Here is a 24,229-nt window from a genome sequence, read left to right as displayed (position 1 = left end):
TTAGGCATGCATCACTTGGACCTCCCCTCAAGAAAGAACTTGCCACTCAGCTGTGAGGAATGCAGTGAGCTGACAGCCTCTAGACGTAGCACCTTCAGGATCGTTTGAGCTGAGGGCCCGCTCTTCCCAGATAGCCCCCAGCCATCGACCAAGCACAGTGAAGTTACTAAGGCATCTGTGTGCCATCTTTGGTCTGGAGCTCCCTGCTAGGTTGGCAGAGGCCCTGTCTGATCCGGCTCTCTCCCTCTTTGTCTTTCACAGGCTTCCCCTGCCATCCCATAAACTTCCACAGTCCTCATTCCATCTTAGCATCTGCTCACAAGAGGACCCGAATCGACACACCTAAAGGTGGCACCGTCCCCTCTGTTCCCTCTAAGCCCTGGCCTCCAGGACGAAGGGATGGGAGGGTGTAGGCCATTTCAGAACCAGTCCCTAGGCTTCATTTCCCCACCTGTCAAGTCAGGACAATTCCTCCTCCATCACCTGTACTCCAATGAACTTTGTTTTTTTTCCTAAGCGCAGCTATAGCACCACCAGAAATTTCCCCAGCACCCGGCTCAAGCAGTGCTAGGCTCCCCTGGAGGGGCAGCCTGTGTCTGAGCCACTGTGACATCCACAGGGCCCATCGCTGGCCAGCACCAGTGTAGGTAGGTGATACATGCGGGATGAAGGGATGCTATTTGCTGCCTGCTGTTAGAGAAGGGATGGAGGGCACATTGCTTCTTTAAATACCTGTCTGGACCCCTCTCGCCCTCCAAATCACAGTCTGGAGTTAAAATGTGTCTCTCACAGGAAGGCCCCAAAGAATCCTAGAGAGACTGCATCCACACAGCAATGTGGGTGGCTCTGGAAGGGCAATCCTGGAGCAGTGACTCCCCAGGCCAGATCCCTGCCTGGCCCCCACCGTGCAGGCCAAAACTGGTCCCCAGTCACCGTTCCCACTCTGCTGCAGAATCACACAACCAGTGGGTTCCTGAGCTGGGAGCCTTGAAGCAGTGAGTGCACGACTAAGGGACATGGAGAAGGACTGGGGGAGGCCAGGGTGGCACCCACTGCAGGAACGAGGCAGGCAGCCAGGAAGCCAGGCAGGCTCCAAATGAGTAACTGCAGACTCTTTCCTGCCGTGCCTGTCATCACGGGGAAAGGCAAGTGACTGCCTCTTTCTCTTTCCCCCCATCTTCTGCACCCCTGTGATTTCCGGCAGCGGCAGCCGAATGGGTGCTGAGGGGGGAGGGGGCGGGAAGGATTGGGCTACAGACTGGGGACAGATTCCAGGAATCCAGGAAGGGACACCTCAGAACAGAATACACCAGGGAGGAATTGTTCCCCCCAAAAGGACATGGGGGAACAGGGAGCAGAGGGTGGCTGTGGCCCACTCCCCAAGCCTGGACTGGTGAGGCAAAGGCCACCTCCAGACGGGGAAGAGAGATCCCATTTACTGCTTCCCAAGCCCTCAGGTAGTCTGCTTCTGCCCCTCAACTTCTGATATCCGCCCCCACGCCCCTCCCAGCCTTCCCAGATAAGGGGACAGGTGAAAGGCTGGCTTCCCCATAAGATCCTTTAGGACTCTCAGGTGATGCCCCCTGTGCCTCAGAACACAGAACTGAACAAGCAGGAACAGTTAGTAAAAACACGGTCACACCTAACCTTGGCTGAATTTTTAAAGTTTTTGTTTGTCTTTGCTTTTTTCTGTTTTCTGCTCCTTCTTCCACTTCTGAATTTGTTTTGTGCCTTCTGACAAGTAAGGAAGGGTGGGTCCCCCGGGGGAACAATTTTGAAAGAACAAAGGAGTAATTTTCATTGCAAAGAATCTGCAGGGAAACGATTCTCCCTTAGTCACCTGCTTCCTTCCTGGGAGCCTGAGGAGCGGGGAGGAGGCCCTGCCAATTACTCTTAATGCCTCAAGCCTGCCCAGGCCGCTAAAGAGGAGGGTTCTTGTGGACCACCCTCCAGAGCCGGGTGGGGGGGCGGTAAGGAAGCCCATTCCCAGCTGGGAGCCTTGATTCCCTGTCTCCTCTCCTCCCACCAGCCACCTGACAGGCCTGAGTGTCAGGTGGCGAAGTGGGGTCTGGCTCCCTCCTATTCCCCAGTCCTCACCACCTTCCTCTCAGTGCATTCTCAAGTAGCCAAGATTCCTGTCCTCAGAGAGAGCAGAACTTGAAAAGACCAAGAGACGAGCTTTAATGGTGGGACTTCAGTATCCTGCAGTTTGCTAGGTGGTGTGTGTGTGTGTGTGTGTGTGTGTGTGTTGAATGGGCAAAGGTTTATGAGAGCCGAAGCCCATGGATTTGTCATTCACATCAGGCACTCCTAGGACACTGCCAGCAGAGGTGACTCCCCAGAACTGGGACCCAATTCCACTGTCCTGCTGGAGAACTGAGACTTGAGAAAGGGTGCTGTCAGGGTCACAAGGGGAGTCAAGGACTCCTGGCTCCTGAGCCAAACCTGGCCCCCAGAAATGGAGATGGCAGAGGAGAAGCCTGGAGATTCTTCAAACATGTCATTGAAAGGCTGGGTCCAAACCCCAGAATAGCCAGGTCAGAGACATCTCCACAGTGCGGGTATCTGGGGAAGGGCTGCTGTCCAAGCTCATCTGGAAGGAGGTAGAAATTGTGGGGAGTACAATAGCTCTCCAGGTCCCTCTCCATCAGGAGGTGCTGCTGTCTTATCTACCTCTGTGTGCAGCACAGAGACTGGCACACAGCAAGGGAGAGAGAGAGAGGGAGAGAAGGAGGGAAGCAAATGCTAGCACCCCAAGTAAGCCTAAATCGAGGAGGGCCTGGGAGCTCATCCCTTCCAGGCTTTTCCCTGACTCCCCATAACTTCATGCCCCACCCCAGAAAGCCAGGGGCCGAGTTTCCCACGCTGTAAGAAGGGAAGCCTGGTTGGGTCTGCAGGGAACTCTGACGCACCTGCTAGTCGACCAGCGCCTGGAGTTGGGCCTCCTTCAAACAGCCTCACCTGGGGCTGGGCGCCCAGGGACGCACCAACCCTCTCTGCCTCTCCACTGAACAGTCATCCCCTTATCAATACCCGCCATCCACCTTGTCTCTGCCGCCAACGCCTCCAGCCTCGATCACAATGTCTCCAGCCCTCGGAAAGAGGACAAGGCAGCCACCCGCTCTTGGTCTACAAGAAGACCTCCCGGGGCGCGGCGCCAGTGTACCTGAGCCTCATTCTAGGGATGAGTAAAATTGAGCCTGAGGACGCGCAGTGGACGCAGGCTGATCCGTTGTCACCCAGAGGCCGACTCGCCCGGTCTTGGAAGCGAGGCACCAGAAACAGGCGGCCCGAATCCAGGCCTTTCTCTGCACTTCAGTTTCCCGGGCTGTAAAACAAGGAAGGTGGGGCGGGGGGAGGGGGGGGGAGGAGGTCTTCAGCTTCGTTTTAGGTAGGCTGCGCAGCCTGGTCGCGAGCACCGGGGACAGATCTTCCCTCCCCGCATGGGGGCGCTGGAACTTCGGCCCAGCCTCCCTCGGGAGGTGCCCGGGCAGGGGCGCGTGAGGGCGCGGACGTGCCATCCTCCCTAAAGCACGGCCCCCTCACTCCCTGGTCGTGAAGGGCCCGGAAGCCCAGCCGGTGCTAAGCGCGTCCTGCCAGGTCGCCTGGGCTCAGAGGTGGCACCGAGGATCCCAGCGTCGGGCCTCACTCGCGCTCTTGTTTCCCCTCGCTCTGCCTGTCCCGGCGAGGGATGGGTTGGGGCGATTGAAAACGAACCAAACCACGCGCCCCACCTGCGGGTCGCTTACGACCTAGGGCCCTACGCAGGCCGCAGGCCGCAGCCCGCAGCCCGCAGCCTGGGGGATAAGAAGTGACCTGTCCTGTCTCATAGTCCGGCCCGCCCGCACCGGTCCTCCGACGCGCAGAAATGGGAAATGGGGAGGCTGGCAGGGAGACTTCCTGGAGGAGGTGGCTCTGAAGGTGGACGTGAAGAGCGTCCTGGGGTGGGGCTGAGGGGGCGTGTGGGAGTGGGAGATCTCAACCAGGCGCTTGGAAACGTTGTGATCTAAGCAGGGGAGGATGTGGCGTGTTGGGGTCTCAACACTCCCGAGGATGCGGCCCGAAGGGGTGAAGGCTTGTGAATCCCCGGCGACTGAGGAGGACTGACGTGGGTGATCCGCGGCGAGATCGCAGGGACACCCCACTGGCGGGGGAGCCCCCAGCCCCGCCCCACACCTGAGCGGCGGCCCCGCCCCTGCCGATCCATTGGCTAGACCCGCCGCCCGTCAGACGAGCCCCCGGGGCCCGCCTCCAGCCCCGAGCTGCGCCTCTTCGCGTTGGGGCCACCGCGGCAGCGCCACTCGGCCCGGCTCCCCGCCGTCGACCGCGCGGTGCGCAGCCCGCCCGCCTATTCCCGGCGCGGGGCCGCCTGTCGCGGGTTCAGGGCGGACCATGCGCCCGACTAGCCCGCCGCCGGCCCGCTGGCTATGCGTGCTGGCCAGCGTCCTCGCCTGCGCTCTCGGCCCCGCGGTGAGTGTCCGCCGGGCCCCCCCCCCAGTCCCGGCCGCCGCGGGTGGAGTGGGGGGACGGCGGGAGCCGGGCCGTCTGTGCGCACGTCTGTGTAAGGGGAATGGGGGCACGGAGCGCTGGGTCTCGCCTCCCAGCTCAGCCTCGGACTGGATCTAGACCCGAGGGATGGGATCTCGGTCGCGCCTAGTCCCTCCCAGCGCCGCTGGGAGCCCGCTCGGCGCGGTGATCTGAGACACCGGTGGAGGGGCGCCAGGAGAAAGCGTGCTCCCCAAACTTGCCTTCGGTGTCGTGGCTGCGTCGTGCGTGGGGAGAGGAAGTCAGTGGGTGCAAGGTTGGGGACTGTGGTCGATTGGAACGGAAGGCCCGGTAGACCGTGGGTGGAAGGGAGGGAGGCTGTGAGGGTCGTCGTTATGGGCTGTGCCCGGCTGGAGGTGTCTGCGGGGTGTTGTGTGTTACGTGTAGGAGTGACGTCCCAGCAGCAGACCCAGCGCTGGGAAGGGGCTTTGGGGATAAGGCGGCTGACTGGCAGGCCCTTCCTGTGCCCTCCCACTGAGCAGAGCTGAAAGGTAAGAGCCCGAGGTGGAAGGTGGTGGGCAGTGAGGGGCTGAGGGTGGTGTTTATGAGGAAGGGCCAGACTTGTGCATGGGGAAAGCTGAGCAAGGTGTGAACAGCCAAGAGGCAGTGGCATCCTCTTCCTCCCACTCCTGGTTCATCCCCACACAGGTATGTGTATGCCTCTGATGTGTGGCTGTGCCCTTGTGTGTGGCTGTGGGTGGCTCACCTGCAGGGCAGATCCTGGTTCAGGCAGGAGACGCATGGATCATCTCCCTCTAAGATCAGGGAAGACCTCAAGACTCACTGAATCCACCTAAGCCCATTTTACAGATGGGCAAAATAAGTCCCAAAGACACCTGTTCCCCCCTAATCAGACCAGGACTGAGGTTGATTTTCTCTCTTTCCCTACCCCAGGAATCTGGGGGAATCCGGGGTTGCTGCTTGAGGAATCTGGGGTTGCTGCTTAGTCAGAGCCTAAAACCCAAGTGGGTCCCAGGTGTGGCACCAGCTCCAGGTTGACTGCTGGGTGCGTAGAGTATATTGATCACCTACTCTCTTCTAGCCCATAATTACCTCCCTTACCGTCACCTCCACCAAATCAGGAATCTCTGTTTCCATCTAGCTAATGTCTTGTACATCCTGGGGACGAGAAGCTCATTGCCTGTCCTGGGAGCAGAACTTAATAACAATTGGTAGGAGCCTCCCCTCCTCCCATCGAGAGACATGACACCCACCTCCTGAGCACTCAAAGCCCCACCTGCTTCTGGCCCTGAGGCCACAGCTCCACAGCCCTGGCACAAACTTAGAGCCCCTCAGTGTCCTGGAGCCTCCGGGCCTCGCCAACAGCCCTCTGGCTCTCCCAACTGGGCTGTGACCACTCAAATTCTCCTTGGATGAGCCAGGTTTCTTGGGACCACCACTGGTACCTCACTCCCCATCCTTGGAGGCTTCTCAGCCCAGGGGTGGAATACTTTCAGCAGGGCCTCCTGTCGTGCTAGGCCACATCTCCCCCCACCTCCTGAGGCAGTCCGAGCCTGCCTCCTCCAATGCCTACTGTTCCCTGTCCTTCCACATTTTATTCACTCAATACCCCACTCTATCACCTCTTCCAGACAGCCTTCCCTGATTGCTCCAGCCCACTCAGCCCTCCCCCGACTCTGACCCCACTCTTCAGCCCTACCCACCTCCCAGCCTGGGCTCTTCTGACCACCCCCATGGATCAAGGGCTGTGGTCTGTCATTTTTGCTGTCCCCCACAGCCCAGTGCAGGGCTGGGTCTGAAGAGGGAGGACAAGGAACCCACCCAGGACTAGGTGAAGGCCGCCTGAGATGAAGGGCTCCCCACATGCTTCTCCACTTGACCCTCCTCCCCACCAGACAGCACTTTCTCCCTCACTGAATGGACACCAGGCAGTCCCGCTCCAGCCAGACTCAGGGTTGAGGGGGCTGATGTTATCAGAGTCATAAAATGGCAGCTGCAAAGTTCAGTTTAAAGACCCAAGGCCTTATCGCTCCTATTTATGGTGCCCTGACCTCAGTCAGGGAAGGGGAAATCTCTGAACAGGGAAGCAAAAAAAGGGAAAGAAAACGTCTAGTGTCTCAGAAGAGGAAGTCTGCCCCAAGGCCACCTGTCAGGCAGGCCTTCTACCGCCCCTACCCCCTGGACAGCAGACACGGGGCTCCTCAATGGTAGCAGAACTGGACAGGGCAATTCCCAGCCCAGGGACAAGGAGAGGGGTGTCAGAGGAGGAACAGACCCAGGTCCTTCCCTGGGAGGATTCTCAGGCTGGTCAGGGAGAGCAGAGCCAGTAAGCCAGGAGGAGGGCCCCGGGGCGTGAGGAACATCTCCCAGAACTGAGGCAAGAGTAGCTGAGAGAAGCAGTCAGGGAAGGCTCCCTGGAGGAGGCAAGACAATGCCCCAAAGAGTTTCGCCACATGGGCCAACCTTCCACCAGAGACTATAAAGGAGCCTCTGTTGGCAGGACCAATGGGCCTGACCCCAGAAGGAGGAAGAAGGTCCCAGGTTCCCCTCTGAGGCTGAGATGGCCCAGGGGTTTGGGGAAGGTTTGGCTCCTCTAATTCCTCTCTGAGGCAGTTGCTGGCCACCTGCTCCTGAAGGGCTGAGTCTGCCGTAGGCATCCCGCCCTGGCCATCGGCTCCCAGCCTCTCCAGAGGCTGTCCACAGCTGACCAGTCTCCCTTGGCCCCCAGCTGACCACCCTGTGGGCTTCTGGGAACACGGCTACAGTAGGGTCAGGGCCTCCTCCTTGAGCAAAGTGACAACCTCAGGCCCGCCCAGGGCTCCTGGGGGACTGTGCTGAAGAGTGACCTCCTCCTCGAAGTTTCCAGCCTCCCGTCCTGGTGCTCTGAGTCTCAGCCTTCCCTGACGTTTCTGGAGCACATGAGACCTGGTCCTCGCCCTACTCTGTGGCAATGGTCAGTTGACCTTGAGAACAAGCTGATCTCTGTAGAAGGGCCTCAGTTTGCTCATCACAAAAGGAAGGGTAGGAACGTTGGCCCCGGCATAGGAGAAATGGGGCGAGAGGGCTGGGTTGGAGGCCAGCTGCACCCTGCAACTGGGGCGTAATTTTCCCTCTGAACCTCAGGACTCTGTGGAAGGGGATTGGTCCTCCAGTCAGGACTTCCAGGATGCTTGAAGGACAAAGTGCCTTGTGAACTGAGATAGGCCATTTCTTCTCTTGATGCCCCAGCTCAGGAGCTCTGGGGACGGGGGTGGTCCTCATGAGGTAAGCCAGGCAATGTGGGGTTATGGCTCCAGGCCCAAATAGGTGATGAGTTGTCTCAGGGAAGGCTGGGTGGCAGGCACTGGGCCTCCTCGCACAGGGGGCAGCCTCGGTGGCAACCCAGCCTGTGTGAGCCTGCCACTCGCAGGGACCCCTCACTGCGGCCCCTCCGGCAGTGGATGCAGGAATGGGGCCAGGGGACTAGACGAAGCCCTGTCGCTTTCTCCCTGCTTTTGCTACTCAACCTCCCACGCTCTGCCCTCCCCAGTGTGACTTCCCACCACAAATGTATACTATGTGCCAAGTCTCACGCACACCTTAGATGTATTTCAGAAGTAATAGAGACACAGCTTAATGTCTCCACCACATGACGAGACTTTTTAGTCAAACCTTATTGTGAAGATTTTCAAATAGATTTTAAAAAGGAGAATAATATCATGAGCATGGAAACACCCATTCCTTGGAGTGATGTCAGCAAAATGGCAGGATGGGAACTGCCCGTGCTCGTCCCCCCAACCCCTAGGTGTGACAGTTCGTATTTGCAATATTTCCCTTTCGCGGCTGAAGTATCTTAAAGTAAATTACAGACATGATGACCTTGTGCTGCAAATTGTCTTAAGATGCATCTCTAAAACCGAAGGACATTTTCCCATGTAACTATAATACCACCACCACGGCTAACAAAATGAACAGGCATTCCTGAATATCTTGTGTTCAAATATCTCCAAACAGTATTTAGTCAAGCACCCCAGTATCATCGAGGGGTTGGGTCTGATAGCGAGGAGCATTCCTGCCTGGGTTGTGACGAGCCTGGACAGCGAGCTGGGGGGTGGGTGGACATCCAGCCCTTCACTGGAACATGACCCAGACTTTATCTGCACTCCTTTCCTTGTGGCTCATGATGTGAGGGTCCATATCTCTCAGGAAGTCCCTCCCGCCCCCGCTATCTGAAAAACAAGCTTTCTGCGCAATCTGTCATCAGAAGAGGGGAAGAGGTCACCAACTGACTCTGGAAGTCTCGCAGCCTCGTGGCTCAGCCCTCTGCATGGGGCCCCAACACCAATATCGCCCCACCCCCACCCCGGACACCACGGGTGTAAACTGAGTCCTCTTTCTCCAAGAGTCCCCAGGATGACTTCCAAGAGGCAGAAGATTTAAACCTGAGTCCCTGCCGCTCCTGCCTCGCTGGCTATTGCCACGGTGGTCCCCTGCAAAGAAACTCTGAGAGGCTTTGTGCCCCTAAGTACACCTCACAAGAAGGGCCCTCAGATGAGGCCAAGCTTAACCACAGGCCGAACATCTTTGCTTGTATTCTGATAATGAGAGCCCTTGTCCTGGGACCACCCTGCAATATGGAAAGTTCTTTCTTGCCCCAAGCCCAAACGTGCATCCCTGTGTCTCCCTCTCTGTCTTTACCGCTGCACCCCGCGCTACCACCCAGAGTTCAGCCTTTCCCAGGAGGAGGTATGGGTGGCAAAATTTGGATATTTAGAGGGGAGGCTTCAGACTATCAGTAAAAAAGATATAAAAATACATGGAGGGAGGGGTGCCTGGGTGGCTCAGTCAGTTGAGTGTCCAACTCTTGATTTCAGCTCAGGTTGTGATCCCAGAGTCATGGGATTGAGCCGTCAGACTCCAAGCTGAGCGGGGAGCCTGCTTAAGATACTCTCTCTCCCTCTGCCCTTCTCCCCCGCTCAAACACTCTCTCTCTCTCTCTCTCTCTCTAAAATTAAAAAAAAAAATTTAAAAATGGGGGTGCCTGGGTGGTTCAGTGTCCAACTTCAGCTCAGGTCATGATCTCACAGCTTGTGAGTTTGAGCCCCGCGCCGGTATCTGTGCTGACAGCTCGGAGCCTGGAGCCTGCTTCGGATTCTGTGTCTCCCTCTCTTCTCTCTCTGCCCCTCCCCTACTCACACTCTGTCTCTCTCAAAAATAAATAAACATTGAAATTTTTTTTAAGTAAATAAATGATTTAAAAAAGTTTTTTAAATACAGGGAGGAGGAAGAAATCAGACTGCAGTGGTGGGGGGGGGGAATGCCCGACTCGAGACCTGCCTTCTGGTGGGTACAGCTGCTGTCTGTCTATCAGACTGCCTGGGGTTCTGCGGCGCTCGTCAAGGCCGTGGCGAGGCCGGGGTCCCCTCACAAGGCTGGCCTGGCATGTAGGGCTGGCGGGGCCTTTGACAACAACTGCTAACCTTGGTTGGCAGTCCCCTAGTGCCATTTATGTGTGACCCCGGACACAGCCCTGGGAGTGGACAGCGCTGTCATTTGTCCCCATTTTACAGACGAGGCGGGAAGACTCACCCAAGGTCTCCCAGCCAGGGAGTGGCCGGCAGTCTGATTCTGGAACCTGCAGACTTAACTGGGCCCTGCCGTCTCACCAAGAGACGTTGCCTCTTCCCAAGCAGCTGTAGCATGCCCCGGGCTGCCCCGGGACGCAGGAGACATTTTTCAATTCATAAAATGTACAAATCTGAAGTGACATCCCGGGGAATTGTCACATACATATCTGAAGTGACGGCTCAGGCAATTGTCACCCATATGTCCACCCGTGTAGACACCGCTCAGATCAAGCTATTCCACATTCCCCATCACCCCAGGGGTCTCCCTCGAGCCCCTTCCCTATAGGACAAGGCCTGATTTCAACTTCTTGGAGTGCCCTCTGCGAAGCTGGGAGTGGGTTTCTCCTCTTTTCTGTGACTTCTGGATCACATGACTTACCTTACCTTCCTGTGTCCCCACTTCCTCCCCTCTGCCCTTATCTCCTCCTCCTCCTCCTCCTCCTCCCCCTCCTCCCCCTCCCCCTCCTCCTCCTCCCCCTCCTCCTCCTCCCCCTCCTCCTTATCCTCCCCCCTTCCTCCTCCCCCTCCCCCTCCTCCTTCTCCTTCCTCTCCCCTTTGCCCCCATACACCCTCTCCATCTCCTTACCAATTCAAACACAAAAGCCAGAATGAAGGGCACAGCCTGGGAAGCTGGGTTGGGGTCCTGTGTGCCTTTGACCACACTGCTTTCTCTCTAGGTCCTCAGTTTCCTTCTGTGACTCTTTGTTGCCCCATTATTTCAATAGGGGGAGGAGGCTTAAATAAATCATGGGATGGTGAGGGGGGAACGGTAAGTGAGACCACCACAGCTCTTTATTCTCCGTTCCCCAGTCCCCTACAACTTGGCGGGGGGGGGGGGGGGGTGGAGGGGGGTGGGGAAGGGCCCTCCTTGACAAGTCTCAGAAACATGAACCATTCACGGTGACTCCTAGGGCTTGGTAATTCCCAGGCAGGAAGTGCTTTCTCCGGTCTTACCTAATCTAGCCCGCTGCACTTTTCACCCCTCTCAGAAACCAGCTGCCCCTCAGAGGGACTCCTGTTTCCCCACCATGCTGCTTCTGTCTCCCTAGGCTTCTCCCACCACAGTTCTCCGGCCCCAGATGAGGCCGGGAGTTCTGATTCCAGACAATAGCTGTGGGCTCAAGCTTCCCTTGAGGGATGGGTATGGCACCCACAAAACCTGAGTCAGCCCTCCACCCTGTCTTTCAGAGCCCCTAGCGTCTAACAGCCACAACTCCCAGCATCTACACCCTACCCCAGATCTCAGTGAGCCCCACAGGCGGGAGAAAGCCCTCACGGTGGAGATAGAGAGAAAGATAGAGAGAAAGGGACCCAAGTAAGCCGGCGGAATTAGCAAGACTTGGTTAATCCCTGCCCCCAGCCAGAGACTCAGGATTCTCCTGCCAATTGCCAGTCCGTCACCTCCCACCTGCAGCCAGTACCATGGCAGGGGACATAAGAGGACCTGGAATGAAGGGAGGCTACAGACTGCCTCACCCTTGCCTGGGTCTCCTCTTCTGGGCTCAGGAACTCCTGTGATAGAGAAGGTGCTGGGGACTCGGTCGGGCCTGAAACTCTCACCTCAACCCACCCACAGGGTCAGGTGACTTTAAGCCCACTTGGAGCTCAGCCCAGCACAGGAATTGGTGAGGGCTTGAGAGAAAGCCCTGTTTTCTCCTCTCCACGCGGGGCCTCAGGAGACAAGTTGGGAAATGTAGGCAGTAGTCGAAATAAGGAGGGACTCGAATGCCAGTTTTGAAGTGTGGGCTTTGACTGCTAGGCTTTGGGGACCCTGAGGTGCAGGTGGTGGTGCTGAAAACTAGTACACTGGCCCAGGCAGGTACTGGAGGCCTGGCCCCTGCCTGTATCCCACAGCTCGTCTCCTGATGCCTCAGGACCCCTTGCTGCAGTCACCCCAGGCTTTTGCAACCTTGCATGGATTAGACATTTTCATACCTTCATACTAGAATCAGTAGGCTTGGCTGTATCTGGCTGGGAATTTTCCAACTCCGCGTGTCTGCAGTCCAGAGGGATAATGAGGATGTTTAGCATAGGGAAATAAGTGGAAGAGGAAGTTCAAAGTCTGCCTGAATTCCTCAATGATAAGGACTACAGGGAGCTGCCCTGGCCCTGGCCCCCAAAGGGCAATGGTAGACCAGATGGCCCAAAGCAAGGCCATGGAGAGGAATTGATGCAGTCCAGACTAGTGGTCAGAGATATAGGTCCTATCTAGGAATGTGCATTTGCTAGGTGACCTCAGATCCCTCTTTGGGTCTCTCCTTCCCCTACCCTTCTTCAGATGGGCTCTAGCATTCAACTAAGCTGTGGTAAAGACAGAGCTCATCTTCCAGACCATGCTCACTTTATTCAGAGATACCCCAGGCTCCTAGGTTATCCCAGGGCCTCCTGCCCCTGCTCTGCAAACTGCCTCTCAGGAAAGGCTTTATGGCTGTGCTGATGGGCGGTGCAGGCAGACTTGGCTAGAGAAGCTGACCCGATAGCCTTCCAACGTCAGAAGCTACTAGGAACCCTATGATGCCCTCAGTAATTTTGAAGAATTATCTCTTGGTAAGCAGCATGGCCACAGCTCTGGCTTAAGAGGACCCAGTAAATGAGGGCATCCATTGTCCTGTCCTCAGAGCACTAGTCTGGACTCTCTTGGTTACAGGGATAGAAAACTCAACTGATTCTAGAAATAAAGATAGACATTGACTCATGTTGTTGGAAGCAGGGCTACTTTCAGACATGGCTGCATCCAGGGACTTAGATGATGTCAAGAGGATCCAGTTTTCCTCTATCTCTTTATTCAGGCTTTACCCGTGTGGCTTTCATCATTGTGTTCCACAACAACACAAGAAAAAACAAGATGGTGACAATAGTTCCAGCCCCTGCACCCTTTGAGGTTTCCAGTCTAGTGGGAAATCAAAATCCAAAGCCCCAGGAATGAGCCTGCTGGCTCTGAACAGCCTGACTGGGGCCATGTGCCAGGCACTAAGGCCAGGAAAGCTCTGACGGGCTCAAGTCTGATCACATGTTGATTTCTTAGCAGAGGGTTCATCAGAACCCCAAGAACTAGGGGTGGGGAAGGAGGTGGTTTCCCCGATAGAGATGAGGACGTGGCACCAGAGGAGGGTAAAGGATGGTAGGAAAGCAGCAACAAGAAATGTTTACTACCATCCATCCTGCGTTCATGTTGTGGGGGGAGCGGAGGGGAGAAGGGGCAGAAGGCAGAGCGAACCCTGTTGCTGGAGCTGGGAAGGCACTTTGGGGAGAAGCATGCTCCAGGCAAGCAAGACAGCCCAAGAGTGGGACACGAGCCCATCCCCAGGTTCTTCTTCCAGAGGCCACCCCTGGGGTCCTTTGGCCACCCCTCTTCCCATGCCTGAACAGCACGAGCCAGCCACAGATCTCTTGAGATAGAGCATCTTGAGTGTTTCAGTCTCAGTAATGCTTTTGAACAGGAAGGGAAGCATGGGACCCCCAAAGAGGGACCACTGCACATTTCCTTAAAGTCTCATATATTTTCTTTTAAACAGTTATACAAAAAACAACAACAACAACAACAACAACAAACACATATCCTGCTACATAATAGACCTTTGTAACTCTCCATATGCCAAGCTTTAAAGACTTAACCAGCTAATGCCTTTACCCCAATTAGATGATAAAGTTAAAGGTCCAAGATGGAACCCGGTGGGCCTTCCAGGCCATGGCACATGGGTGAGCGAGGTCTAAGTGCTAGGGAGTCTGAAGGCATCCTGGACAAGGACATCCTCCCTTGGGCTAGGCCAGCAGCGGTGCTTAGCTGCATATGGGAAGGTTGGATGGTGAGGACCTCTGTGACAGTGAGGCGCCACCAAGGCCTCCACAAGGGATGAGACAGTATTAAGTGGAAGGGACTAGCTGCACAGCTTCTTGGGCACTGAGTTGTCCAGCTTCAGCTTGGACCCCCTTCCTCTATAGCAATGGAGAGCTCCCTGGCACCTGGAATGCTTATCCCTCCGGGGGATCACCTTACTTAGAACAATGGTCAAAGTCACACCCTTGGTACCAGGCCAGACGGGGATACACTTAAGGAAAGAAATGCTTTCCCCCATAGCCCCACTGCAACAAGCCTTTGAGTCAGCAGGGGAGTTGGTAGAGGCCCGTTTGGCCTACAAGGAAACTGAGGGACGTAAGGACCTTGTCCCAGGCCAGAAGGAACAAGTTGGAAGAGACACTGAGAGTCTCTGATTCTGGAGCTGCCTTGCTGAACAAGACTGTTGGGGACTATGGCATTCTCTTCCCTGGGCAAAGATGAGGAAACCGATGTGGGGTTGCAGCCACTTCCCTAAAGCCAAACAGACCAGCGGAAGCTTCTTCCAGCTCAGTGGTTCCTCCATGGAGGCCTTCACCTGCCCTTGCCCACCCAGTGGTTCCCAAGACCTGTTTTGTTTTTTTTTTTCTATCTGTTCCTGGGCAGCCATCACCCCTGCTCACCTGTTGGCCCCAATGCCAATGCCTGCCCACCCCCCATGCCTTCACACAGGTCTGGTTCCATCCCTGATCCCCTCGTAGGGTGCAGGAAAGGGGAGGGGAGAGGCATGGGCTTTCCCATCACTTCTCCCCACCTCCCAGAGGCAGGAGTAGGGACAGAGGAGGTTTGGTGGGATGGCAAGACAACCTAGAGGGGCCTCCCTTATTTCCTGAAACCTCCCTTCCTTCATTAGATCTGATATGGCTTAAATTGTTTAGAAGCTAAGAAGAAGGCAGGTGATGTGTGGGTAAAGAGGGCCAGTGTCCCCTTCCCAGCCTGGTGACCCAGGAGACCGAGCACAGGCTCCTGGAACGAGGACAGAGGCTGGAAGATGCAGCCAGACTCCTGGATTCCTCCCAGGCCTGGCTCCAGGGACCAACTCCTCATAACCAGGTAGCACTAGCTGAGCCCCACTCATCCGCAGAGTCTGAGGCAAGCACTGAGGACTCGCCACCCAGGCTGGAGGGGAGCAGAGTCCAGAGGGCCGGCTCTGAGCTCTACAGAGAGGTGCCAGAGGGGTGCTGCCCACAAAAAGACTCAGTTGTTACAGCTGCAGCACTATTGGATCCGCCAGGAAGCCATGACAGGGCCCTCAAGGCAGACCCAGCTTTGGGGACTGTGGTCAAGAGTTCTGGGTCCAATCCAGGTCAGGGTCGGGTTTTAGTCTGGGGTTGGGACTGGGGTTCCATCTGGAAGCTGGGCCGGTCAAGTGACAGGCCTTGTTGGGTCTCATGCTCCTGGAGTCTGCGGATGAGAGGTAGGCCGTGGATGAGGCTGACGGGTCCCCCCTCCCCCTGTCTCTGTTCCCCAGGGCACCCGGGCAACCATCCTGCAGCAGGAGGAATGTTACTATCTGCAGCTGATCGAGGTACAGCACAAGCAGTGCCTGGAGGAGGCCCAGCTGGAGAATGGCACGGCAGGTGAGGCCCAGCAGGAAGAGAGGGCCGCGGACCTCCGGGGAGCCCTGCTCCTCCTCACCCCGCGAGCCCAGATCCAGGGTACATGCCTCCCACACGCATCAGATGGGAATGGCGCCACGGAGCTGCTGGGGGTGAGGAGAGGACGCCGAGAGAAGCTGGGGGGCCAGGAAGCGAGAAGTCCTAACAGGCCTCTCTGGTCCCATCATCTGCCCCTGGTCTGGAAGCGTCCTGCTGTTAGCCCAAGAGAACACACTACATGGGGGGTTCTGAGGCCCAGCTTCTTCCTCCCAACCCCAAGCTCTGCACCCAGAGGTGCCACCGCACACACACAGGCCCCCAGGCACACACGCGTCCCTCCCCATCCCAACCCACCTTCAGCAGGCCAGATGAACCACCCGCTCGTTGTGCCGCCGATGAGACAAGTCTCAGTGAGACTCAGAGGCTGAGCACATGCGGGCCCGGCTCCCCCTGCTCAGGGGGTGTGGGAGAGCTCCAGCCTGGTAGTGCGAGGGCGTGAAGGGCGGTGCCAGAGGCACCCTCAGGCCGACGCTGCCCAGCTGCCCAGAGCCAGCAAGGCCATCACTTCAGATGACGCCTCCCTAGCCCGGGCGCCCCACACTTGGCACAACAGCCTGGGGAAGGAATGGGAGGGCTTCCAGAGGCCTTCCTTTGCAAGGTGCCCTCGGGCCAGATTCTGAAGGGTGGGCTGGATGTGGAGAAGCCGAGAGGCTGCGAAGGTGGGAGGCGCCTAGGCAGACTTCCCCTGGGGACTGGGGGTGGGTGTGGCTCGAGGCTCACTGAGGGCAGAGAAGGGCTGGAGCCGCTGGGTGGATGTGCCTGCTCCCGGCCTCCCTGCCAGGTCACCCCCCTGAGGCCACACTTGCAGTTATGTAACAGCCTTGCTCAGGAGCAGGGAACATCTTTATATCTCCCAGGCTCCCCCGTCTCCTGTCACCTCTCTGAGACTGACAGTTATGCAACCCTTCCTGGATCCCTCCTTCTTGGCCCTGGTGCCCAGAATCTCTGCTTCCTACACCGTGAGTGAGTGCGTGCAGCCTCATGGATGGACTTTGCCTCCCCAGCTCTTGAGGAAGGACAGACTCCTGTCTCCTGAGGCCTTAAGACTGAGACCTGGGTGAGGGGTGGCCTGACCATCCACTGACCATCCACTGCCTATGCCTATGCACCCCTCCCCACCCTCCAGGTGGGAGAGGCAGGAGACACCGCGGACCGTCCTCAGCAAACCCCAACAGTAGGATCTGGGGGTGCACGTAGCCCAGAGAGGCCCTGACCCCGGATCTAGGCCCCATTGCACTGCCTCCTAGGCCCCAAGGGTGAGCCACCCTCGTGATCCAGGTGAGGTAATTGCTGGCACAGGGTGCCTGTCCGCTGCCAGCATCCTGTCACCAGGAAGACAGCCTGGGATCCAGAGGAGGGCAAGTGAGTCTGCCCATGACCTTGTGTGGGTGGGGTTCTGCGCGTGTTCGCGCACATCCAGATGCGTGCTCCTGGCCCACGGCCGTCCGGAGCGGTCTCTGTGTCTGGGGTCTGTAAGCTCTATGTCTGACTCTGAGTGTCTTTGTGTGTTGTCTGTGTGTGATCGCGGGTGTATGAGTGTGCATATCTGCGGTGTGCCCAGTCATGTCTATGCATGTGTGTTTGTGACTTGTGCGTGTCTCTCGGTGCCTTTGTTTGCTGGGGTCTGTCCTTCCATGTGCAAGTAAGCATGCATGTGTGTATATTTGCACGCATGACTGTGCTTCTGGGTGACTGGGAGTGCTTGTCTGTGTGTGTCTGTCGGTGCACACACATCTATAAAATGGCACAGTGGAAGCCCCCACCCTGCCTCGCCACCCCCGCCCCAGTCTCCAGGCTGTCTTTCTTGTTGAGGTGGCAGTCCCTTTCTTGTGGAGGTGACACACACAGCCAACAAGAGCCCTGTTTCTCTGTGGGCCTGGGGACACGTGTGGTGGGGCCTGTGGGGCCTCTCTGGGTCAGGCACACAGAGAATACTCCTGAGGCCCAACCCAGGACAACAGGCTCTCCAGATAGCCAGCATTTTTTTTTTTTTTCTGATTTAAAACAACTTGTTTAAGTTTATTTATTTAATTAGAGAGAGAGAGCAAGTGAGCGTGAGTGGGAGAGGGGCAGACAAAGAGGGAGAGAGGGAGAATCCACACTGTCAGTGCAGAGCCCGACTGGGGCCCAAACTCACTAACAGTGAGATCGTGACCTGAGCCGATGTCAAGAGTTGGATGCTTAACTGACTGAGCCACCCAGTGCTCTAGCATTTTCTTGGCTGTTACTCCCTTCTCAGCTCCCTGACCCTGCTGCCTCCTCCAGGAAGCTTCCCTGACCACATGCCTCTAATGGGCTTTCTTCCCAGGGTTCCCTGCCATGTCCACTGGCCTGCACCCCAGGACAGTTCGCAGCCCAGTCCTGGTGGTGTTGAGATTCCTTGAGGCCAAGTGCAGCCCCCCACCCAAGGGCAACACCCAGTCTCCCTCTCCCTGTGCCACTTGTGGTGAAGCAGAGCTCAGGGCCAGAGACCCAGCTCTGAAACTGCTCTCTGACTATGCTGCAGCTCAAGATCCAGAGAGCTCTAAGTCTGGTGAGGACACAGACACAATAACTGGCCTATAAAACAAGGTGTGCCCAGCATTGTCAGAGAGGGCTGAACAGAGTCCAGCAGAGCAAAATTCCCCAAGAAATGGGCATCGAGCCCTTCAGAAGAAGAGGAGCGCAAGAGGTTTGCTGGAGAGGGAGCGTATGAACATGTGAACAGGCTGCACCATTCACCAGCAATGTGACCTTGGGCTTAGTTACCGAATTGCTCCCTGCCTCAGTTACTCAGCTGTAAAATGGGAGGGTTAAATAAATAAGTTATGTATTTAAAGAGGGTAGAACAGTGCCTCGCACATACAAAGGCTACATAAGTATTTGTTGATATTATTAATAGGGTCTTGAACCGCTAGCAGGATTTACCTGGCATGATGAGCCCCTACATGGCCTCCAGAGAGGCTGGCACAGGAGCGGGGGAGGGACCGGGAATCAGAAGAAGGCCACGGAAGCGTCATGACAGAGTGGACAAAAGGGCTTGGGGCCCTCAAGGAAGGGCGGCTGTGTTCTCTGGCAGGGCCAGAGTGGATCTGGGTGTTCTCAGCCTTCAGCCATAGGTGCTACCTGGCTGCTGCAGCCCCGGAAGGTACCCCTCCCCGGGGCCACCCACCCCAGCACTCAGAGTCCCGAGGCTCTTTCCCACGTGGCGACATCCTTTCACCTCCTCTCTCTCCCCAGGCCCCCTTCTTGAGAACTTAGGAACCTTCGGACCTGGGCAGGGCTGGGCTTGGCTGAGCTGGCATTGACTTTGGCTCAGGGGTTGGGTTTCCCAAGGAAATCTATGGGGCTGGCAGGGTTGCAAAGAAACAATTAAACCTCCCTCAGGGAAGGGGTTCCAGGGGAGTTCCAGTCCCTCAGGGGCACCCAGACCCTGAACAGGCAAAACCACGCATCTGCCGATTCAAGCAGCCCCCTAGGGACTCCACTGTGCACCCTTCGCTAGCCAGCCCTCGAGGCTAATACGTACATGGTGGAAAACACGGCCTGCAGTGCAGGGATTTCTTTGAACTCCCGTCCTGGACACCACCACCCCACAGCACAAGTCACAATTTGACGGAGTTCGGGGCATCTATGTTGCTTTTGAGTTCTATGAAGACTCCTCAAGAACTAGCCAACCCCCAATATACCCATCGTCCCATCACACCCAACACCTCCTTTTATAACAAATATTTTCTAATGTCTCCTTTCCTATACAATGAAATTCAGGACATGTGCCTTCATTTTTTTTTTTTTTTAAATGAAGTTCTGGTTGTAAAAGGAACATAAAAAGGAAAGTGATTTATAATAAAATACTATGTACATATTCAGGCACAATCACACTAAAAGATAAGAAGACACAGTTTGAAGGTTGTCCCTATAAACTCTGGGAATGCAGTAGCTATAGATGTAGATTGATACATACAGCGGTTGCTTCACTGACTCAGGTTCACGGGCAACATTGCTGTCGGTAATGTGATTTTCCAAAACCTTGAACAACTCTTAATAATGTTCAGCATTTGAGAAAGCACAGTCTTCTCTCCCTTTACTCAGTTGCATTTCGGGAAAACCCCATGTATGTTAAGCCTCTGCGGTAAGTGCCTTGTGTTTAGATGTGAGATGGAGGAAGAGTCTAGACTCCGGCCATTACAAAAGAGTTTCACCTGCACAAAGGCCCAGTGGCTCGTCTGAAAGTCTTGCAGAATACTCCACTTACAGAATATCTCCCTGGCACAGACCCATCAAATGCCAGGTGAGGCCTCCAATCTCTGCAACAAACAAAACCCCACCACTGTTCAAAACACCCCCAGGGGGCACTCCAGCCCTCACTGAGGACTGTGGAGCTGTAGTGATGCCTCCTCCCCACTCCCTGTCAGGACAGGCCCTTTACAGCCTGGGCAGGGTGATGCCACCCACCCCTCTCAGACTGAAGGCTCCTCTAGGTGGGAGCCTGGAGGGAGAAGAAGAGTGGGTGCCTGTGGACTCAGGCCCCAAGCCTGGAGGCACTTGGTGGCCATGCTGACCTCTGCGTCCTCTGCCTTCACCCCTCAGGCTGCAGCAAGATGTGGGACAACCTCACCTGCTGGCCAGCCACCCCTCCGGGCCAGGTGGTCGTCTTGGACTGCCCCCTCATTTATAAGTTCTTCTCTCCAGTTCAAGGTAAGAGCCTTGGGTGGAAGCAAGGGAGCCGGGGCAGCACAAGTGATGCCAGCTGGAGTGGGTACTCACCTGTCAAGGAAGTGAGAAGGCAAACGGGAAGGGGTCAAGGGGATGAGCAATTGGGGGTGCGGGAGGAGCTGTGTGGAAGAGAATGTGCCAGAACTAGGTCTTTGAAGGATTCGTGGGATTTGATTAGCTCTTCACGTAAAAGATAAACACGTGGGAAGGGCTCGCTAAATATTTGCTCAGCAGTTGATAACCAATTGACTGACAGATACAGGACTAATTATGGCTCCCATGTTCCCCATTGTCTTGGGCTGGTCATGATTCAGTCTTTCACTGCCTGGAGCCGATGACCTTTTGGGCTTTGCTTACACACCTTGTCATGTTTGTTTGTTTGTTTGTTTGTTTGTTTTTATTTTGAGAGACAGCGAACGTGAGCAGGGGAGGGGCAGAGAAAGGAAGAGAGAATCCCAAGCGGGCTCTGTGCTGTCAGCACAGGGCCTGACACAGAGCTCGATCCCATAACTGTGAGACCATGACCTGAGCTGAAATCAAGAGTCTGACACTTAACCGAATGAACCACCCAGGTGCCCCACACCTTATCATATTTTTAAATGAATGTTCCCACAGAAGGCAGAAAAGAAGAGGGGCCTCTTTAGGAACTGGGCTTTCTTGTTACTGATTAACCAAAGAACCTTCCCTGCATATATTCAGCCATTCTTTCATTCAGTGAATATTTATTAAACATCTACTAGCATGACAAGCATGGGCTAGACAAACACAGCATGAAAACAGCCATGCTATCTGCCCACAGGGACCTAACGTTCTGGTTGAAGAGACATTTAGCAAGAGAACAAACACGTGTCATAAATGGTAAGAAGTGCCAGGAGGGAGAAGGGGGTAAGGCACAACATTAAGGCAGGTGTTCACGGATGGACGGGCTCGCCGAGGGGGTGCTACTGCAGCTTCTGTCTGAGGACCCGGAGGCCGGAAAGATCCTGGGCTGGGGGATCATTGAGAGGGAGAATCAGCAGCCTGTGGGATGGGCACTAAGGCAATGCAGTGGAGGCCAGGGCGGCTGGAGCAGAGAGAGCTCAGGGGAGGGAGGAGAGGAAAGAGACAGGTGGCAGAGGCCAGACCGTGCTGGCCCTGAGCACTGACTGAGGACTTGGGATTTTTTCCTAAGTTCACTGAGAAGCCACTGGGGCCTGAAGCCAGTAACTGACATAGTCCAATTTAGGTTGAGGTTTTTAACCAGTAATTCAGATTTTTCATGAGAAGGAGGGATTCTGGTAGTGCAATGGGAAGACCCATTCACAGGGCAGCTGAAAAGTGGTAATCGTTTGGACTTAGAGTGTGGGTGGCAGAGGAGACAAGTGGGAAACTTGCCCATGAAGGGTGTGCCAGGCTCATGGCGGGGAGGGAGAGATCCAGCATGCCCTTCTGGGGTTTAAGTTTGATGAGCTGAGACACTCACCAAGGACTAAGGGAGGAAAAAAAAAGAAGACTAAGGGAGGAGCAGGTCTGGAGTGGAGAGGATCCCAGGGAGGAGCCAGTCTGGAATGGGGAGGATCCCAGGGAGGAGCAGGTCTGGAGTGGGGAGGATCCTCCTTTGGAGGAGCAAGTCCAGAGGGGGAGGACCCGAGGGAGGAGCAGGTCTGGAGGGAGAAGCATTAATGAAGAGCAGGACCCAGAGTAGAATTCAGAGGGGGCGCCTGGGCGGCTCAGTTGGTTAAGCCTCCAGCTCTTGATTTCAGCTCAGGTCATGATCTCACAGTTTGTGAGATCGAGCCCTACATTAGGCTCTGTGCCGACAGCTGGAGCCTGCTTGGGATTCTCTCTCCCCCTCTCTCTCTGCCCCTCCCCTGCTCATGCTCTGTCTCCTCTCTCTCTCTCTTAAATAAACATTAAAAAAAAATCTTTTAAAGAATTCAGAGACTGAGCAGAAAGACTCTTGGGCATCTCTTACGTCAGGTGGCCTTTCCCTCTCTGGACCTGTTTTCCTGTTTGTAAAATGGGGACAGGAGGTGGGCCAAAGGGACTCTTTGGGGCAGGCTGGTTTTTCCCCCCAGGCTCCGTGTTGTGACCTCGGCAGTCAGTGAACGAGAGATGTCAGTGCCCTCCCTGGGGAGTCTGGGAGCAGTCACAGATGTGCCGCACTCCAGGCCAGCCCCCACCTAGCCCAGCTCTCCAGCGGAACCCGGCACCTGGGTAGGTAGGCGAGGAGCTCCTCTGGCAGCTCTCAGGTGTCCAATCGGCAGAGGCTGCAACCAGCCTTCTCTCAGATTCCCTGGAAGTGCCTGCTACTTGTGTTCCTCCCTGACACTCTGCTAATTGCATTCCTCCTGACGGCATTTCCTTCTGTCCCTGCTGGAATTATCAAGGCAGCAACTTCACATAAGAATCTGGACTGCAGCCCACCATCTGGCTAACCCTGAGGCTGCCAGCCTCCATGGGGCCCACATGGTGCCTTTGTGCAGATGAGAAAAAGGTAGCCCTTCCTCAGGCAGAGTCAGCCTGTCACCAGAACCCACCTAATGACAAGTTGAATATGAAACAGATTGCAGCCCCCACCATTTATCAGCCAGATGCCCCTGTGCAGTGAACAACCTGCACAGCTGTACTTGGTGCCTTAGCCTCCGAAAATGATGGAGAGAAACAGGAGACTAAGTTAGAGGCTGAAAATGTAAGGGAAAGAGGTGTGTTTTCCTGGGAAGAAGGTGTAAGCCAGTGACCTTAAACTCCAAAGAGGGAAGTTTGAGAGAAAGGCAAATCCGAAGCAGGAATAATACCACCCCTAACTCTAGTCCCTTTGGGTGACAGGACTGAGGAAGGAGTGTCCTCCCTGGAAGGGTTGGAAGGGACCTAGTTCTACAGGGAAGGCTGAAGACACCTGAAGAGGATAAAGACTGTAGAGTTAGAAAGAAGTCATCTCCCGGGCTGGGTAAACATCCCAGGGGAGGAGTGCCGGCCAGGCAAGGGATCACTCATCCAGGGACCAAAATGTTTGTGGGGACCCGATCCTTTAATTCGTGGTCTGTATGTCTTTCGTCTGTGGTGTTTTTACCTTTAAATATTTGAAAAGACATTTTTTAAGAGTGAAAACTAGGATCGCTAATTTGGTGGAGAAAATTCAACACAGGCTGCTAACTGTGTCTCTGGGGTCTACGGGACACCTCCTCTCCCCGCCTCACCACCTGCACTGTGAAGCCATAGATAAGAGAGTTGTGATGCCAACCTAAGACGTTTGCCCCGGTTGACTGGGACAGGACACCACTGACAGGATTTTAGCAGGAGAGCACCACGGTCACATAGAGGATTTAGAACAATCTCTCCAACTCTCTCGGGTTGGGAGTGGGTTAGCGGGGACAGGAAAGCAGGGAGAGCCATCAGGAGGCTCCTACCTAATTCCGGGGAGATAAGGTGCTGGTGGTGGTGAGGAAGGGAGGCTGGGGCAGGACTCGTGGCTGAGGTGAGGTGGGGGGGCGCGGAAAGAGGGCAGTGGGAAGGAAACGAGTGCCCGATTTCTACCTCTAGTCACTGAGCCGTGCTTTTCACATGGAGGGCCCAGGGAAGAGTGGAGGGGTGGCTGTGACTTCTTTTCATGACATGGTGAGCAGGAAGAGACTCCTTCCTGCATATCACCCTCTACACACGCAAGTTCTGCTGGTTCCCAGGGCCGGACTGGGCTGCGTCTTGGGGTCCCATGGTGGCCACCTTTGAGATCTCCTCAGGAAGAGTTCCCTTTGAGACCTGGGCCCCAGTCCCAGGGCTCTTCAAAGAGGCCACCCAACCTTGAAGATGTCCCCCTATCCCCTGCCTTCCCCCCAGTACCCAGGGCGGCCAGGGTTCCAGGGGACAGGGTGGCCCTTCAGCCACTCTGGAAGTTCAGAAAGGTGCAGTCAAGCTAACCCAGGTCTGTATCCCAAGCCTGCTGCTTCCTT

At 55.8% G+C, this 24,229-nt stretch overlaps 1 protein-coding gene across 2 annotated transcripts in view; it reads left to right on the top strand.

Moving 5' to 3' along the window:
• The first annotated feature begins 4,331 nt into the window (after positions 1-4,331).
• Positions 4,332-24,229, top strand: part of VIPR1 (vasoactive intestinal peptide receptor 1) — a 33,447-nt gene continuing 13,549 nt past the window's right edge. For both annotated transcript variants that reach the window (XM_042903026.1, XM_042903028.1), the window contains exons 1-3: positions 4,332-4,470; positions 15,419-15,527; positions 20,175-20,282. In XM_042903026.1, the coding sequence (XP_042758960.1) occupies positions 4,393-4,470; positions 15,419-15,527; positions 20,175-20,282 (295 nt within the window). In that variant the 5' untranslated portion in view covers positions 4,332-4,392. The remainder of the gene's footprint in view (positions 4,471-15,418; positions 15,528-20,174; positions 20,283-24,229) is intronic.

The sequence above is a fragment of the Panthera leo genome, chromosome C2 (assembly GCF_018350215.1).
Source record: "Panthera leo isolate Ple1 chromosome C2, P.leo_Ple1_pat1.1, whole genome shotgun sequence".
NCBI lineage: Eukaryota > Metazoa > Chordata > Mammalia > Carnivora > Felidae > Panthera > Panthera leo.
This window is presented reverse-complemented; position numbering and strand designations above follow the sequence as displayed.